Source organism: Chelonia mydas, chromosome 7 (genome assembly GCF_015237465.2).
Source record: "Chelonia mydas isolate rCheMyd1 chromosome 7, rCheMyd1.pri.v2, whole genome shotgun sequence".
Taxonomy (NCBI): Eukaryota; Metazoa; Chordata; order Testudines; family Cheloniidae; genus Chelonia; species Chelonia mydas.
The window spans coordinates 18,400,897-18,416,565 of record NC_057853.1 but is presented as its reverse complement, the minus strand read 5'-3'; the positions used below and the strand labels follow the sequence as shown (position 1 = coordinate 18,416,565).

General features: G+C 43.7%; 1 protein-coding gene across 5 annotated transcripts; it reads left to right on the top strand.

Moving 5' to 3' along the window:
- Positions 1 to 3,156: 3,156 nt before the first annotated feature.
- Positions 3,157 to 15,553, top strand: SEC13 (SEC13 homolog, nuclear pore and COPII coat complex component). 5 transcript variants are annotated; one of them, XM_043551675.1, is made up of 10 exons: positions 3,157 to 3,299; positions 4,799 to 5,154; positions 6,981 to 7,025; positions 8,054 to 8,169; positions 9,413 to 9,564; positions 10,950 to 11,083; positions 11,725 to 11,858; positions 12,415 to 12,535; positions 13,480 to 13,626; positions 14,694 to 15,553. In XM_043551675.1, exons 2-10 carry the CDS (start codon positions 5,152 to 5,154, stop codon positions 14,802 to 14,804), a joined length of 963 nt encoding a protein of 320 aa, XP_043407610.1. In that variant the 5' UTR covers positions 3,157 to 3,299; positions 4,799 to 5,151; the 3' UTR covers positions 14,805 to 15,553. The 5 variants fall into 5 exon arrangements, with proteins under 5 accessions (XP_043407610.1, XP_007060002.1, XP_043407611.1 ...); XM_007059940.4 differs by lacking the exon at positions 3,157 to 3,299 and having other exon boundaries at positions 4,670 to 5,154; XM_043551674.1 differs by lacking the exons at positions 3,157 to 3,299; positions 4,799 to 5,154 and adding an exon at positions 5,171 to 6,461.
- Positions 15,554 to 15,669: the final 116 nt, after the last annotated feature.

The window sequence follows — 15,669 nt, the reverse complement described above, 5'->3', positions numbered from 1 at the left end:
ACCAGCAGGATCTTATTAAAGGGAAAAAGGCAAAATACCACATTTATTGTGAATACAGAAAGAATCATAGTAAGCAGTTAGTTACAGCTGTAACATTCCATTCAATCTCATCTTTATCCACACATTCATTCCTATACATACACACACACACACACAGGTTCTGCAAGGTTGTTATCATAGTAAGCAGTTAGTTATAGCTATAACATTCCATTCAATCTCATATTTATTCACACATTCATTCATACACACACAGGTTCTGCAAAGTTGTTATCATAGTTACCAGCCTTAGAGTTGCTCATGCCAAGCCACTGGCCAGGTGGCCTGGACATGAGGAGGGAGCAGGGCCTTGTCAGATGCTCATATGATGCTCCTGGAAGTTGGTTTGCAGAATCAGACCCCAAAGTTCTTACTTTTTAGAGTCTATTTTTATAGGAATTTCTTCCTATGCCAGTCTATGGCTCCCAGAGGCCAATACCTTCGAATTGTGTCCACACTAACCCTAATTCGAAACGGCGATGTTGATTTCAGCGCTAATCCCCTCGTTGGGGAGGAGTACAGAAATCGGTTTTAAGAGCCCTTTATGTCGAAAAAATGGCTTCGTTGTGTGGACGGGTGCAGGGTTAATTCGGATTTAATGCTGCTAAATCTGACATAAACTCGTAATGTAGACCAGGCCTTTGTAACCTACTGGTCCATGTGCATTACACAGCCCTCTTGGTGCCCAATTCGCAGAGGATATGAGTCTGTTACAACCCACAGAACCTGACTCTTTAGCTGAAGCTGTGGCAGCTTTTGCATTTAGCTCTGGAGGTGCCTAGTGGTTGGCCAAGCTGGTGGCTGTCACACTAGCAAAATACTATAATCTATTTAAGTTTTCATAAGGAGATTGTTTCTTATTATATTCTAGAATCACTTAGAGGTCCCAGGATGCTACTTACTTTACTTACACTAAGACAGTTCTGGCCCCAAAGAGCTCACATTCTATAAAGACAACACAGTCAAGGATGCAAAGAAATATTATTATTTCCATTTTACAGATGTGGAATTGAGGCACAAAATTACTTAGCCAAAGTCACAAGGGAAGTCTATGGCAAACATGGGAATTAAACCCATAAGATCCCAGGCCTTATCCACAAAACCATCCTTCCTTCTTTCAGGCTTAGCAACAAATAAATAATTTAAAAACAGCATTAACAACCTCAGACAAGCTTTGGAGCTTTATAAATGCTAATGCTATAACTATTAAAGCCTCGTGTCAGGTCATTTTAGGCCCAAATGTAGGTTTTCTTTACAAACAAAAATTTCAATAAAAACATTTGTCTTCATTTCACGAAAATGTTAAAAGCTTTTAGTTTGGATTTAAACCTTGGACAAACCCAAACACTGTGTTATTGCATGAGAACCAGAAAGAGAAACCAGCAAGTAGTTTTCATTGTCCAAACTGAGTGAAATGCAAAAAGTAAATAAAATTAATGGGGAAAAAAAGTTAGTTTAAAATTTTTCACTTATAATCTCAGGTGTTGTTAGTAGCTTAGACAAAGTTATCTGTGCCTTTTCTAAGTCTACATGCTACATAACTATTGTTTATTTGTATTGTGATAATGCCTAGGGATTCCAGTTATGGACCAGGGCCTCACCCCTGTGCTAGGCATTGTACAAACACACAAAAAACACAACAGACTCAGGTTCACTTTTCCAATCTGTTGTTTTGCTGGTCTCAGAGCACTGCACAGACAGTGATTTTAGCCCTGGGGATGGGAGTACATGATGAGAAGATTGCCTTTGCAAAGCACACTGAGGTGGCCTTGATGCACTGCTCAGTTCCTCTAATTACCTCCTAATAGATCATCTTCTTCACTAATAAGTTGTCCAGAATAAAGGAGCACTGCTTTCAGCAATTTACAATCATGTTACACTTTCCCTGCAGGGCTGCAGATTAATGTAAATGGGTCTTTTTGGCTTTTACAGCTCGTGGGGTACAATATAAGCTCTTAGATAGCATTTTTCATCTGAAGATCCGAAAGCACTTTACAAAGGAAAATAAGTATAATTCTCAACACTTTACACATGGAGAAATTGAGACAGAGAAACATTAAATGATTTACCCAAATTCCCCAAGTTGATCAGTGCGAATACCAGGATTAGAAGTGCCTAACTCCCAGTCTATTGGTCTCTCCCCTAGACTGCACTGTCTCCTAGGGGCAAGGACTATTCTGCAAACATCATCTTAAGGTCCCGCTGTTGTATCTTAAGTTGCATCTTACCCCTTCACATCCGTCAGAGACCTTCCCTCCTTTTAACTGATAACTCAAAACATTCCCCCTCCCCTACAAAAGGATTTCTGTTATGACCGCTATTTGCCTCCACATTTATTTCTTCTTCCATATATATATTTTTGGTGTTAGATGCCCAGTAACATCATATTTTATTATAGGAGGGAAGTGATTTTATTATATATTATTGACCCCCTTCTTGTTATTGCAGTGCTCTGAGTCCTTTGAGAGTAAGGATCAGGATTAAAAATTTAGTTATTATAGCATGACAATCTGTGACCATCTAGGGTTTCACATTTGCAATTATTCTGCACACAATAGTCACAGAAATCCCAATTATTGATTGGTTTGAGATGCAAAAGGGTAAAACTCTGTTTTAAGAACCAGCAGATTTCAAGTTTATTTAGAATCCAGGAGACTTTTCCTCCTGTAAGCTCTGAGCAGCTGCATGGAAGCTCATTGCAGAACTGGGGCCTTACAGGTAGCAATTTTGAGAAGCAATTGGAGCCTTACAGACAGCAATTTTGAGAAGCTAGCCTTTCAGATGCTAACTATGGTGTCCTAACAACTGGAAGAAACTTTCAACAGTTATTTAAAAAATTGGGAGTTAAGGGTCTAGTTATACTCATGACTTTCAACCAGTAGTAGAGAATAGGGTGACCACTGACCAGGTGTCTGGTTTTCGACCAAAACACCCGGTTCAAAAGGGATCCTGATGGCTCCGGTCAGCACTGCTGACCAGGCCGATGACTGTCTGGTTGGCAGCTCCGCACAGTGGGGCTGGCAGGCTCCCTACTAGCCTTCACACTATGCAGCTCCTGGGAAGCAGCCGGCATGTCCCCCCCTCTCGCTCCTACTTGTAGGGGCAGCCAGGGAGCACTGCACACTGCCACTGCCCTCGCAGCTCCCATTGGCCAGAAACCGCAGCCAATGGGAGCTGTGGGGGCAGCACCTGCAGACAGGGCAGCGCCTCCATGTAGGAACCAGAAGGGGGTACATGCCGGCTGCTTCTGGGAGCTGCTTGAGGTATGGGCCTCCTGGAGCCTGCACCCCTGACCCCTTCCTGGGCCCCAACCTCTGCCCCAGCCCTGATCTCCCTTCTGCCCTCCAAACCCCTCAATCCCAGCACAGAGCACCCTCCTGCATCCCAAACCCCTCATGCCCACCCCAGAGCCCATACCCCCAGCTGGAGCCCCCTCCACACCCCAAGCCCCAGCTCTGATCCCGTTCCCGCCCTCCAAAACCCTCAGTCCCAGCCCAGAGCACCCTCCTGCACCCCAACCCCCTCATCCCAGCCCCACCCCAAAGCCCAAACCCCCAGCTGGTATCCTCACCCCCCCCCACCCCAACCCTCTGCCCCTTCCCAGAGCCCCCTCCTGCACCCTGAACCCCTCATTTCTGGCCCCACCCCAGAACTCACACCCAGAGCCCATATCTCCTCCCAATCCCCTGCCTGAGCCCGGAGCCCCCTCCCATACTCCAAACCCCTCGGTCCACCCCTCAGCCCCCTCTTACACCCCAAACTCATCATCCCTGGCTCCACTCCAGAGCCCTCACTCCCAGCCAGACCCTCACTCCCTCTCACACTCCAGCCCCCTGAGCCAGCCAGGTGAAAATGAGCAAGTGAGTGAGGGTGGGGACAGCGAGTGACAGAGAGAGGGGGTGATGGAGTGAGTGGGGAGAGGGGCCTTAGAGAAGGGGTAGGGCCTCTGAGGAGGGGCGGGTCAAGGGTGTTTGGTTTTGTGGGAGTAGAAAGTTGGTAACCCTATTAGAGAGGCTAGTGGATGCTGGCCAAATGTTAAAAATATTTGGAGCTGGGGTTTTGGTTCAGCTGATTATAAAGATGAGTTCCAAATCCCTATGTTTTTAGCCAGATGTGAACTTCCAATAAGTTTGAGGCTGTTTCAGTTGAGATTTTGGCCTATCTTGAGCAGTATGGCTGGACCCTGTGCACTGTAACTCACCTGTTAGTTCATACCAGCTCTAACCCACTGGTGCTGCTCTCTCCAAGACATTGAGTTAATGGGAATAGGACAGCAAAACAAGCAGTTTAGGGCTTGCCAGTGTGTTAAATTGTTCCTGATTAACTGTTCTATGGTTCAGCTAAACAGGAAGGAGGCATTTTTATTCCAGACTCAGTGTCCACAGCTGGAGTTAATCAGGAACAACTCCCTGTGGTAGGGCTGCCACCTGTCTGGTTTTTGGCTTCTGTGTCTGGGTAATGTAATAGGCAAGCCCTTTAATCTGGGAAAAGGGGCAGCTGCCTGAGGTGGCTGGTCCGTTTTAAAGGCAAAATGGGAAATCTAGCAGGAGTTGCTATTTGGCCCCCTGGGAAGTTTGGGGTCACTGCGTGGGCTGTTTTAGGAATGAATGAGATTCCCCCTCGATGAAGTGAGCCGTAGCTCACGAAAGCTTATGCTCAAATAAATTGGCTCGTCTCTAAGGTGCCACAAGTCCTCCTTTTCTTTTTGCCCCCTCCCTTGGTGTCATTAACTTAATACTGGAGAGTGGTATGCTCCCCACAGGCTAGAGAGCAACTGGCGCTGGAGGAGCTACGCCTGCCCGCAGGCGGCACTGAGCTGCGAGGGCAAGGCAGCAGGACAGGTTTTGAGCGCAGCAGGGCCTGAGAGCTGGCAGTGGGTAAGGAAGCGCATCCCGCGGGGGTGAGTGACCGCACTGAGCGGGGCGTGTGGGCGAGCTGGGCCTGAGCGGCAGGCGGAACCTTGGCGTGACGGGAAGAAGAGCGTGGGGCTCATGTTCCCGACCGGGGTGGCTTCATCGCCGGACCGGGAGCTGCCACGTCTGAGAACCGCCGGCTGCAGCCGCAGGAGCCCGGCCCGGCCTAGCCCGCAGCCAGAGCAGCGTTAGCGCCGCCGCCATGGTAAGGTTCCCGCGAGCGGCTGATTTCCACCGGGAGGGAGACAGTGCCCCAGGGCCTCGACCTCCCTGTATCTGCGCGGGCCGATCAGGTCCATCCTGGGCCCCCTGCCTGCCCTGGGCTTCCCACGGGCGGGCCCTTCTCGCCTCCCCCCCGGCCACTGGCGGGGGGTGTCTCCCCCGCTTTCACACTGGCCCGAAGTGAGGACGGGCCCCTCGCTTCCTCGTCAGCCGTAGGCTCGAGAGCTCCCACCTGCAGGGCCCTGGCCGGGTGATGTCTCCATGCCCCAGCAGCTCCGGTTCAGTAGTTCCCCTGCCCCCTTATACCCGTTTACCCTGTTGTGTGATGGTAGCAAATCAGAAACATCGCGGGAGCAGAGTGTAGGATAGAGAAGATAAATCTCTTGTTTGAAGAGGCAGCAGAAGTGTAGCCCCAGGGGCTGCTGCTCGTGGCTGTTCCACAAGCTACAGTGCCTCCTTGGAAGATACATAAGCTTTAACAGCCACATTGGGCTTTGACATGTGATACATGCCTGCTATATACCTAAGACTTGATCGGCATTACCAGCTTATGTTGCTATAACCACGTCGCTCAAAGGTGTGGAAAATCCACACCTCTGAGTGACGTAGTTATACTGACCTAACCCCCATTGTAGACCCTGCTATGCCGGCAGGAGGGCTTCTCCCATTGACATAGCTCCTGCCTTTCGCTTAGGTGGATTAACTATGCCGACAGTAGCAGCTCTCCTGTTGGCGTAGTCATGTCTTCACTGAAATGCAGCAGCTGCACTGGTTCAGCACTGTAAGTGTAGACACGTCCTTCTATAGCGCTTTACACCCTGGGGGTGTTTGGTATCATTAACCCTGTTTCACAGACTGGAGAACTGTAGTTTACAGGTGAGGTACAGAGAGGTGAAGTGACTTCTTTGTAGCCTGTTTGCCTGAACTGGAGTAAAAACTCTGGAGCTCCGGCCCCTTATTTTAGCTGCTGCCTAGTGGTCTTGTTGCCTTCTTACAAAAGGACTGTTAGCAAGATGCAGAATAGATGCAAAAAGGCTGACCTTGCCAACCAAACAGGATTCGTTGGTATTCTGAAGTGAGCAGTGCCAGGTGAATGAAGTCAGAATGTGGGGAAGTTCTGCATTCTGAATGTCTGGTGAGGGTATCCTCTTGTCCTTCATCCCCAAAAAGTTTACTAGAGGGACTGAACAGTTCAAGGGATTGATGGATACAATCCTTTACTTCTGCATTGCTTCATCAAGTCCAGTCTGGCTAAGGAGCTGAAATAACTAGGAGCTGATGGCTGTTCAGGTGGGTCCTGTGAAATGAGTTAGGTTTCAGTCCAGTTTCCAGTCTCTTTGCACTGACACACATTTGTTGACAGCCTCAGCAAAGACTAGTCAGGGAGATCAAGCTGTCCTTCCTTCTCTAGATGTGGTTCTTCCAGGACAGAGGCTAAAAATATTGGTAGGGTACTGTGTGGAGGATTGCATTGCCAGAGCCTGGGCTTTCACTCTTTTTCATAAATAAAAGAGAGGACTTCATTCTCCGTGGAGGGCCAAGTCAGTGCCAAATTCACTTACCAAAACCCAGAACAAAGCATGCCTATTTGTACTTTTTCCACCTTAACAACAACATTTGTAAAGATAAACTAAGATTGACCTGAAATGAAGTTCTTATTGAATGGAAATGGGTTATATCCTTAGTGAAGCATAGGTGATTACATCTTACCTAGGTATTTTAATATAAATTTGCCTCTGGTTAAACTATGTTAGTTTCTGTCTCCAGGTTGGCATTTGCACTAAATATAAATTATTTTTCCCCACGCAGGTGTCAGTAATTAACACTGTGGACACCTCTCATGAGGACATGATTGTAAGTATTTTAGTTTTTAAAATAAAAACTGAGGGCTTTTTTCTTCAGTAAAGCAAAACTGTTTTAATTTTGTTTTTTTAAGTGTAGTAGTGGGGAAAATTCTGCTCCCAGTTACCTGTGCAATCCCAATTACTTCAATGAGGTTATCCTTAAGGCACCTCCTAGTGACAGCTTGAGTGAACATGTAGTAGAGGTAAGGGGATGTGTTACAGCTTTGGATGGAAAAAAGCAAAAGCCTTGAAAGCTGTTAAGCCTATTTCATTTGGTGATGGCTAGGGAAGTTGAGCTGGTTGAGGAAGGAGAAACAATTTAGAGCTCTCATTGTAATGTCTGGGACCTGCTGCTGTGAAACAAAAAAAAACCCCCAACCCTAAGAACGTAGGCTGTTGCTTAGAGAAGTTGGAAGAATGAAATTGAGGAGGATTAATGTGTACATGCCTACTTAGATAGGGAGTATAATGGCACTTCAGAATGTGAGTCTTCCACTGAAAATACAAGGGCCTTTTCTCGATAACTCTGTACTTCTTTGGTGCTTTATATGGAAGGATCTCAAAATGACTTACAAACATTGATTAATGAAGCCTCTGGGTACACAGGTGAGGTAGGTCAGTATTTTTTTATTTTACAAAGAGGAAAGCTGAAATAAATAAAATTAAGCAACTTGCGCAGGGCTAGAGAGTCAGTGGCAGAGAGTGAACCCCAGAGTACCAGCTTCCTGTCTCTTGCTATAACTACTAGACACTACTACTTTTTACTATAGTGGAATGATATACCCAAGTCATAGAGAAGTGTAAAATACTTTTAATATCTGTATTTTAATAGCTAACTCTTTTGAGAAAATAAGAAAATATCTCTGGGAAATGAAATGATTTATATGAATAAGATCATTTATAAGCTTTTTATCCTACTGCTCTGACTTGGTAAACAGTTCACAATTGTTACAGCTACTTTTAAAGCATAAAATCCATAATATTTATTAATGCAGCAAGAGTATGCAGATGTTAATGGAAGTCTCTGTTACCTTCCAGCATGATGCTCAGATGGATTATTATGGTACTCGATTAGCAACCTGCTCCTCTGACAGATCTGTAAAAATCTTTGATGTAAGGAATGGAGGGCAGATCCTCATAGCTGACCTGAGAGGGTGAGTACATTAAATGAAAAATAATCTCATGTAACTAATCAATGGATTATTGGCATGACAATGTCTGGTGGGATGATATTGGAATCATTATTATTATTTATGCAGGATATTATCACAACACTAATGAACTATAAATTCCTTTATTAAATCAAAAGACCAAATGGTATTTATATAGTTGCTCCAAACATGCCTAAAAAGTGTAAATAATAAGCAACTTACCACATCCAAACAGTAACAAAACATTTATAAGCATTTGATCAAAATTCTTACAAATGGGTTAAACCCAGTGGGACTTAGACCCATATTGGTTGGCTCCAGCATGGTCAGGCAGGTATTAGTAATGGAACGCTTTGAGTTTACTTTTTATACCCTTTAACAAACAAGAGGTGTCACTGCCAATTACTGACTTCAGCTAAAAAAAACAATTTGAGACAGTTCACCCTTATTTTCTAGTCTTAATCCAGAGAAGATTTACAGCCTTTCCTCTCTACCGCTGACAAACAGGTTTTTGTTTTGTTTTTCTCCTTTGCACCTGGGGTCACACAGGCCCTAATTTTTGAACTAACATTGGCATGTGGGGTGAGAAGATCTGTGTTGGCTTTTAGGACAGGTTCTGTTTGTCTTATTGCATCAGACATCCTCTGTACTTCATTGCTTCTGGCCTTTAATTTCTTTCATGCTCTTTCTTTTACTTGCTAGTTAGGCCTTTCTTTACAACACATATTTCTTTAACCAGACTTAAGTTAACTTTTTAATTTTCTAATTTTATATTTATTCTACAGGTGCGTTTTTTTTTTTTTTTTAAATGATGTGCATAATAATTCACACCTGCACTATGCAGTGTGCACTATAGATTCCTCCTGGGAAGTAGTTACTCTGGCTGGCTGTCTTTAAACTTTCCTTGTATTACTGTGAGTGGAGAAAGCAAGCAAGTTAAAAATAACTTGATGCTTTTCAACCTTGACATCTCTGGTATTCTAGAAATAAATATGCACTCTTAGTAGCTAGTGTGTGAATGAATATTTGGGATTTTATCTTAACCAATGCATCCAAGTTGCACCCTTCATTGCTCTCCCACTTTCATCTTGACACTACAAAAGTGTCTGGTGGTCATTATTTGAGGGGGGGGGAAATTGCTTTGCAATTTGCCTGCTGTGAAACAGGCAAGATTGAAAGGGGTTTCTCCTCTTCAAATGCCATGCTTTCCTTATCTTTCCCAACTAATGTTGTTTGTTTCTTATAGCCACGAAGGTCCTGTGTGGCAAGTTGCCTGGGCTCATCCCATGTATGGAAATATTCTGGCCTCGTGTTCCTACGACAGGAAAGTTATTGTCTGGAAGGAAGAAAATGGCACTTGGGAAAAGACATATGAGTACACTGGGCATGACTCCTCGGGTACGTGGAGTGTTCTAACCGTGTAAATGGGCAGAGGAGATCAAGTTGTATCTTAATCTTTTTGTTCATCTGTCATATAACAATGTGTATGTTTGACAGTCTTGGGTGTTGGAAGGTGACTGGGGTTTAAAATTTTAATGTCATTTTTATGAAATAAGGGGGAAAAAGGACCATTTCATAAAATACCATCTTAAACTGGCATGGAGAAGAGTTCTACAGTATAGTGCTTCCTTCCCTATGTGGCCAATCTCGGGCTTGATAGTTCATTATATATAACATGAACATCATATGAAGGGCATTGTATGCTATGAAATGTGTCACAACAATGGATACCTAACTGAACAAGCTTACAGGCATATCATGCTAGATGGGTATAATACAGCACGCTACAAACAGATTGGTATATGGTCACTATAGCGGGAATGCTTTCAGAGTAGGTGGGGTTGGTTTACAGTGCTGCTTTTTTTATAAAGAGGCTGTTCTGTGAGAGTGGCAGGCCTTTCTGGATCATCGGTCTCCCTTTTTAAAAAAAAACAAACCCCCACAAGACCCTGGGTTGCTGTGCTCAGCCTCCTGAGGAAGAGTGAAAAAGATGTAGGCGCCCCATCCTGCTGCTTCATGTATTGTCAGCTTAGCTTGAGTAAGGACTGCTGTATCAGGTCTTTGGTGTGTACGTCTCTCTTTATTGGGCCAACTGAGCTGCTGTTGGATAGCATGAGGTACTTGCTTCTAGGGCTGAGCCTGACTGAAGCCTGCACTGAAGGTTTAAGATTCCAATTCTTTAACAGAATATGACTGTAGACTTACAAAAACTACAAATTAGTGCATTTTGTGGTGTTGGGGGCATTTTTGGCTGAAGAGGTCTCTGTGCATACATCCATCACCTCCCCCTAGGGATCATCACAAGAAGTTTGTGGCAAGGGGTCACACTAGTTGTGTGCTGGCCAGAATCTCTCAAGTACTCTTCTCTGCCAACACTGAACACAGTCTCTGCATCACTCCCATTCCTGGTAGGAAGGAACAGGGTTTTGGAACCTGAAGACCATAATTATGCACAGTAGTATGCTGTGCTCCCATTAAGTACTCACCTGGCACAAATGAATATGGTTTAAAGCAAAATAGCTGTTCGTTTTTCCTCTGAATCTGATGTTGATGCCTATAACTCAGTTCCTGGCTCTGTTTTGGGGGTCTCAGCTGTCACAGAAGAAACTCAGGATTTCAAGCTATTCTTAAAAATGCTGCAGGTATTTTATTATCTTCAATAAGGACCCCTAAGCTGATTAAAAAGGTAACTTACTTCATATTAGTGCCTTACTTGTGGCTTCCAAAGTGTCATACTAGTCAGTCACCAGAGAGTAATCCAATCTTCAATATGTTTCTGACAGTGAATTCCGTCTGCTGGGCACCACATGACTATGGCTTGATCCTGGCCTGCGGGAGCTCTGATGGGGCCATTTCATTGTTGAGCTACACAGGCGATGGGCAGTGGGAAATCAAAAAGATCAGCAATGCGCATACTGTAAGTGTATTTCTATAGCTCCGTGAACATGCACGTTGCTCTGTAGGCATATTGTTGCTGCCCCAAAGGGCTTACAGTCTAAGTCAAGACAGAGAACAGTGAAGTGACACACACTTGGTGAGGAGAGGAGGTTTCCCAAGATGAAACATGACAGAGTTTTTGTTAAAAGTAAAATATAAGTGGGAAGCTGTTGTACATTGTGGACAGTAAAACAGAATGGAAATGAGAGATGACTGCAGTGCCAGGTCTGCCCTGTGACCTCAAATGCTGCCTTTAACAATAGTCATTCAATGCTGCAGCACTGTGCAGCTTTACCTTGTCTTAGTAAAAACAGAAGTTGATTTATGTAGCCACTTGCATGTGAAAGGTGTAGTTTTTGTCCACTTAACTTTTTTTTTCCCCTCCCCCTCTCTGCCCTCCTCAGTAATGGTTGTGCTGTTGTGTTGTGTTGAGACTAGACCATATCTGGTCTGCTTGCTCATCAGATCTCAATACAGCATTGTGTAGGAAACGTAGGTTCAGGAGTCATCCCTGGATGCTTGCTGCCCTGGAGCAGTATGGAAGGTAGAGATAGTATCTCTCGTAACCCCAGCATCTTTAAAGAGTAAGAAATCTAACAGTGAAATTCTGTTCTTGCACAGATCGGCTGTAATGCTGTTAGCTGGGCCCCTGCAGTTGTACCAGGAAGCCTTATAGACCAGCCATCTGGCCAAAAACCAAATTACATCAAAAGATTTGCATCGGGTGGCTGTGACAACCTCATCAAGATTTGGAAGTAAGCATCCCCACTGTCTGAATTAGAGACTTTGTTTCTTTCCTCTTCCTGTAAAAGGGAACAGTTTCTTTGCTGATCTCCCAAATAACCTTTATATGCCATCGTTGGTATCTCATATAACGTTTTAAGTAATTCCATGTTGCCTTCCATGCTTTAAAAGCTTTTCTCTTAACAGTTCCATGACTTTTGCATCCTATTGCATTTATTATGGTGGTTAAAACTCAACACAATCCTGCTTCACTTTATATTTTGAGAAGGAAATATACTTTGAACTGGGCTGTGCCCGAAGTTGTTGGAATATAATTCCAACTCTCTTGAGCCAAGAGGTGTACAGACCATGGAAACTGAATTCTCGTCCCTAGAGCAACTGTCCCTTCAAGTCAGGCCTGTGTTACACTGAGGGGGAGAAGAAGGGGATGTCTGTTGCCAGCATTATGGATAAATCCGACACCCTCTCAGGAGTATTGAATACATTACAGACTAATACCTTCCAAAATGGGAGGGGTTGTTGCTGCTGCTCCTTTCTTTGCATGAATATGTCTTACAATCTCTTCAGAGAGGAAGATGGCCAGTGGAAGGAAGAACAGAAGCTGGAGGCTCACAGTGACTGGGTCCGAGATGTAGCCTGGGCTCCCTCCATAGGTTTGCCAACAAGTACCATTGCCAGCTGTTCACAGGTAAGACTCTCATCCGTGAGAAACATGCTGGCTCTGACAATGCCCCCCACTTCAAGATTGCTGTGCTGTATGAAAGGTAATCAAGTAGGAGAGATAATACAGCTTTTTCATCTCTAACCAGTCATCATGCCAATCCATTGTTCTAGGATGTTGTGCCCCATCTGTACTTAGCTGTCCTAGGCTTCCACTACTTCCCTTAAGAAATCTCTACAGAGTTTGAGCTCGGATGCTTAACAGACGTAATATTTGACGAGAGTGAAGGAGTAGATCAGTGCAGCAAAGACAGCCATTTGATAGAGAAAGGAAAAGTGGGTACAGGAGTCCCATTATGAAGTGTGGTTCTAAGCTGAAAAGCTCTTAATGACTTGGGATCTAACTTGCCCATTTCACAAATAAAAATATTTTTTCCCTAATTGCTAGCCCTGCAAACAACCTGAGATTTGAGGGTCCAGTCCTCCTTTCAGGTTCCTATAGCCTCAGCAGTAATAAAGATTCTCCAATTGGTATTTATTGAACAGTTCCATTGCTGTATGTGCCAGAGAACTAGCTCGCTCTTGTGTGGCTGTGTTGGCTTTGTAAGACTGGCAGAATAAAAAGTAACAAGAACATATTTATGGCAGAAAATTCAGCTGATGTGACCCAGAATGCTCAGAGAGCAGATCTCTTGAGGAGGGATATGTCAATATCTATATAGCTACTTTTCTGACCTGAACGGCACTTTAATGTTTCTGCATTTTTCATTTAGACCTCTTAGAAAAACCAAACCTGTCCAGAACTGTTGTCATGGTGTTTTTAAACAATTGCACATAAAATGACTATCTTACAGATTATGTTGTTGCTGCTTTTTGAAGTGAGCAGAGTGCAGCTATAAAGCCCAGATAATCTTGTTTCAGTATTGCAATATGCCACCATTGGTTCTACAGACTTGTTTTGCTTTTTCTCAGGATGGCAGAGTGTTCATCTGGACTTGTGACGATGCCTCTGGAAATTCATGGTCACCAAAATTGCTGCACAAGTTCAATGATGTAGTGTGGCACGTTAGCTGGTCTATTACTGCAAACATTCTTGCTGTGTCAGGAGGAGACAACAAAGTGAGTGCTGTGGCTTGAACTTTGCATGTGGCTCTTCTCAGTAGAGCTAACTGATGGAGCACAATGCTAACTTAAGCGCTGAACTGTTAGGTGCTTTTCCAAATTCTCAGTTGAGCCATATCAAGAACATGACTTCTGGTGTAGGCTCCAGTCCAGCATGAAGGGCTTTCTTCATTCTTGTCTCTAGTGGATGTACAAGCCAATTCTCTTAACAAAATACTTTAAAGGCAATTTGAAAATAAGATTCTCTTTTTCAGTGAGAGAGTTAAACATCTGATTTTTAAAACACTAGAGAGCTAAATTTTTTTGGAGTATTTTGAAAAATACAATCCTTCCAGTGCACATTCACTTTGAGTAGGGGTGTAGTTAGTTAGAATTTATTCTGGAGAGAATTGCACTGTCCAGATTCTGCTGGTCAGTTAACCAGCAACCCTGACTTAACTGAGATGGTCAGCAGTAGCATCACACAGAGAGGACTACCTTGATCTGGGAATTCAGTCTCTTGTATTAGGTTTCATTTTTCACATTACCAGTCACACGTGAATCTTAGTGAGGTGTTTTAAGTATTCTAGTGCTACCTATTTCTTGTACATTACCTTTCCTGTTCTCTTCATCAGAAAGGCCAAACTCCTGTTCAACTACTTAGGACTGACAAACTGCAGTGCTTTCTGGGGTATGGAAATGCAACATTCTGTGGGATGCAGTATAATTAGAATTGTGGTCCAGTATTGTTTGATGGCAGGTGGAATAAAACTTCAGTTAGTGTCTTATGTAGGATATTAACATACCATCCCTTCCTTGTGCAGTTATAACCGTCAGAACTTATGAAATTAGGATGTCAGTCATTGTCTGGGTTGAGAGCATTATGAAGAACCTTTTATCATTAGGTGTGATCATATCAAGAGATGACTGGAATCAGCAATATGCAGAGGCGTTTTTAAAAAGTGTATGAAATGAACAATGGTGGGGAAAGACCATGTGGTGTACAGTGAACTCCAAAAGAGGGGAGGGGAAGAGTACTGGTATTTTACTAAGGCTAATACTTCTCCTTCCTGATCTGTTTTCAGGTCACTTTATGGAAGGAATCAGTAGACGGACTGTGGGTGTGCATCAGCGATGTCAATAAGGGCCAAGGAGCAGTGTCTGCTATTACAGAGGGTCAGCAGAACGAACAATGACAGATGGATTTAATAGCACACTAGTTGCAACGCAAGGAGATTAATCACTTAACATGATTTATATGACCCTTCTAGATATATGAAAATCTGATGAACATCCTGTAACCGTTAATGGTAAAAGCTACAAACGCAGTATTGATCATCAGCCTTAATGTCAGTTTTCTGAAATTGAAGATGAACTGTAGAGCAAAATATTGTGCCCTGTGCAGTTCCTTTCTGATGTGTAATCAGAACCTCCCTTCCTCTACATGATCAGGGTCTGACTTGTTCTTTTTGCTGGAGGACTTTGGCTAACTCAATTGAGGACATCACAGATAAGTACTGAAACTTGAGCTGTGGCTCTCCTGGTGGAAAGGAGCCTCTGACCAAGGCTCAACATCCCCTTCTTCAGAGGAGGGCTGGGAGAGCTTTCAGCTTGAGCTGTGCTCTCCCCACTCAAGTACCCTAAAGACTTGCCAGAGTCCTTCACCAAAAGAGAATCCAATCCTGATACCTAGTGAAAACAACTTGGGGGTAAGACGAAGGACCACACAGAAACTACCTTCATATGGAAAGTAGCAGTGAAGTGTACAAAGGTATTATCGCTTTACAATTTGCCTTTACATTTGGTTGAAAGTTCTTATTTAAAAATTTCCCAAATCTTCAAAGCTATTAATTTTAAACTATTTCTTTTTTAGACACTTTTGTGTACTGTACCTCAGGTGTTTTTTGGTTTCAATAAAAATGGAATAAAGTCCTATTGGTTACAACCCTGGTGTTCTGTGCTAACTCCTGAGAAATAATATGTAGCTCTCATAATCAGCAAATCTCAAAGCTCTTTACAAAGGAAGTCAGTATTATTATCCCCATTTTACAAATAGGGAAA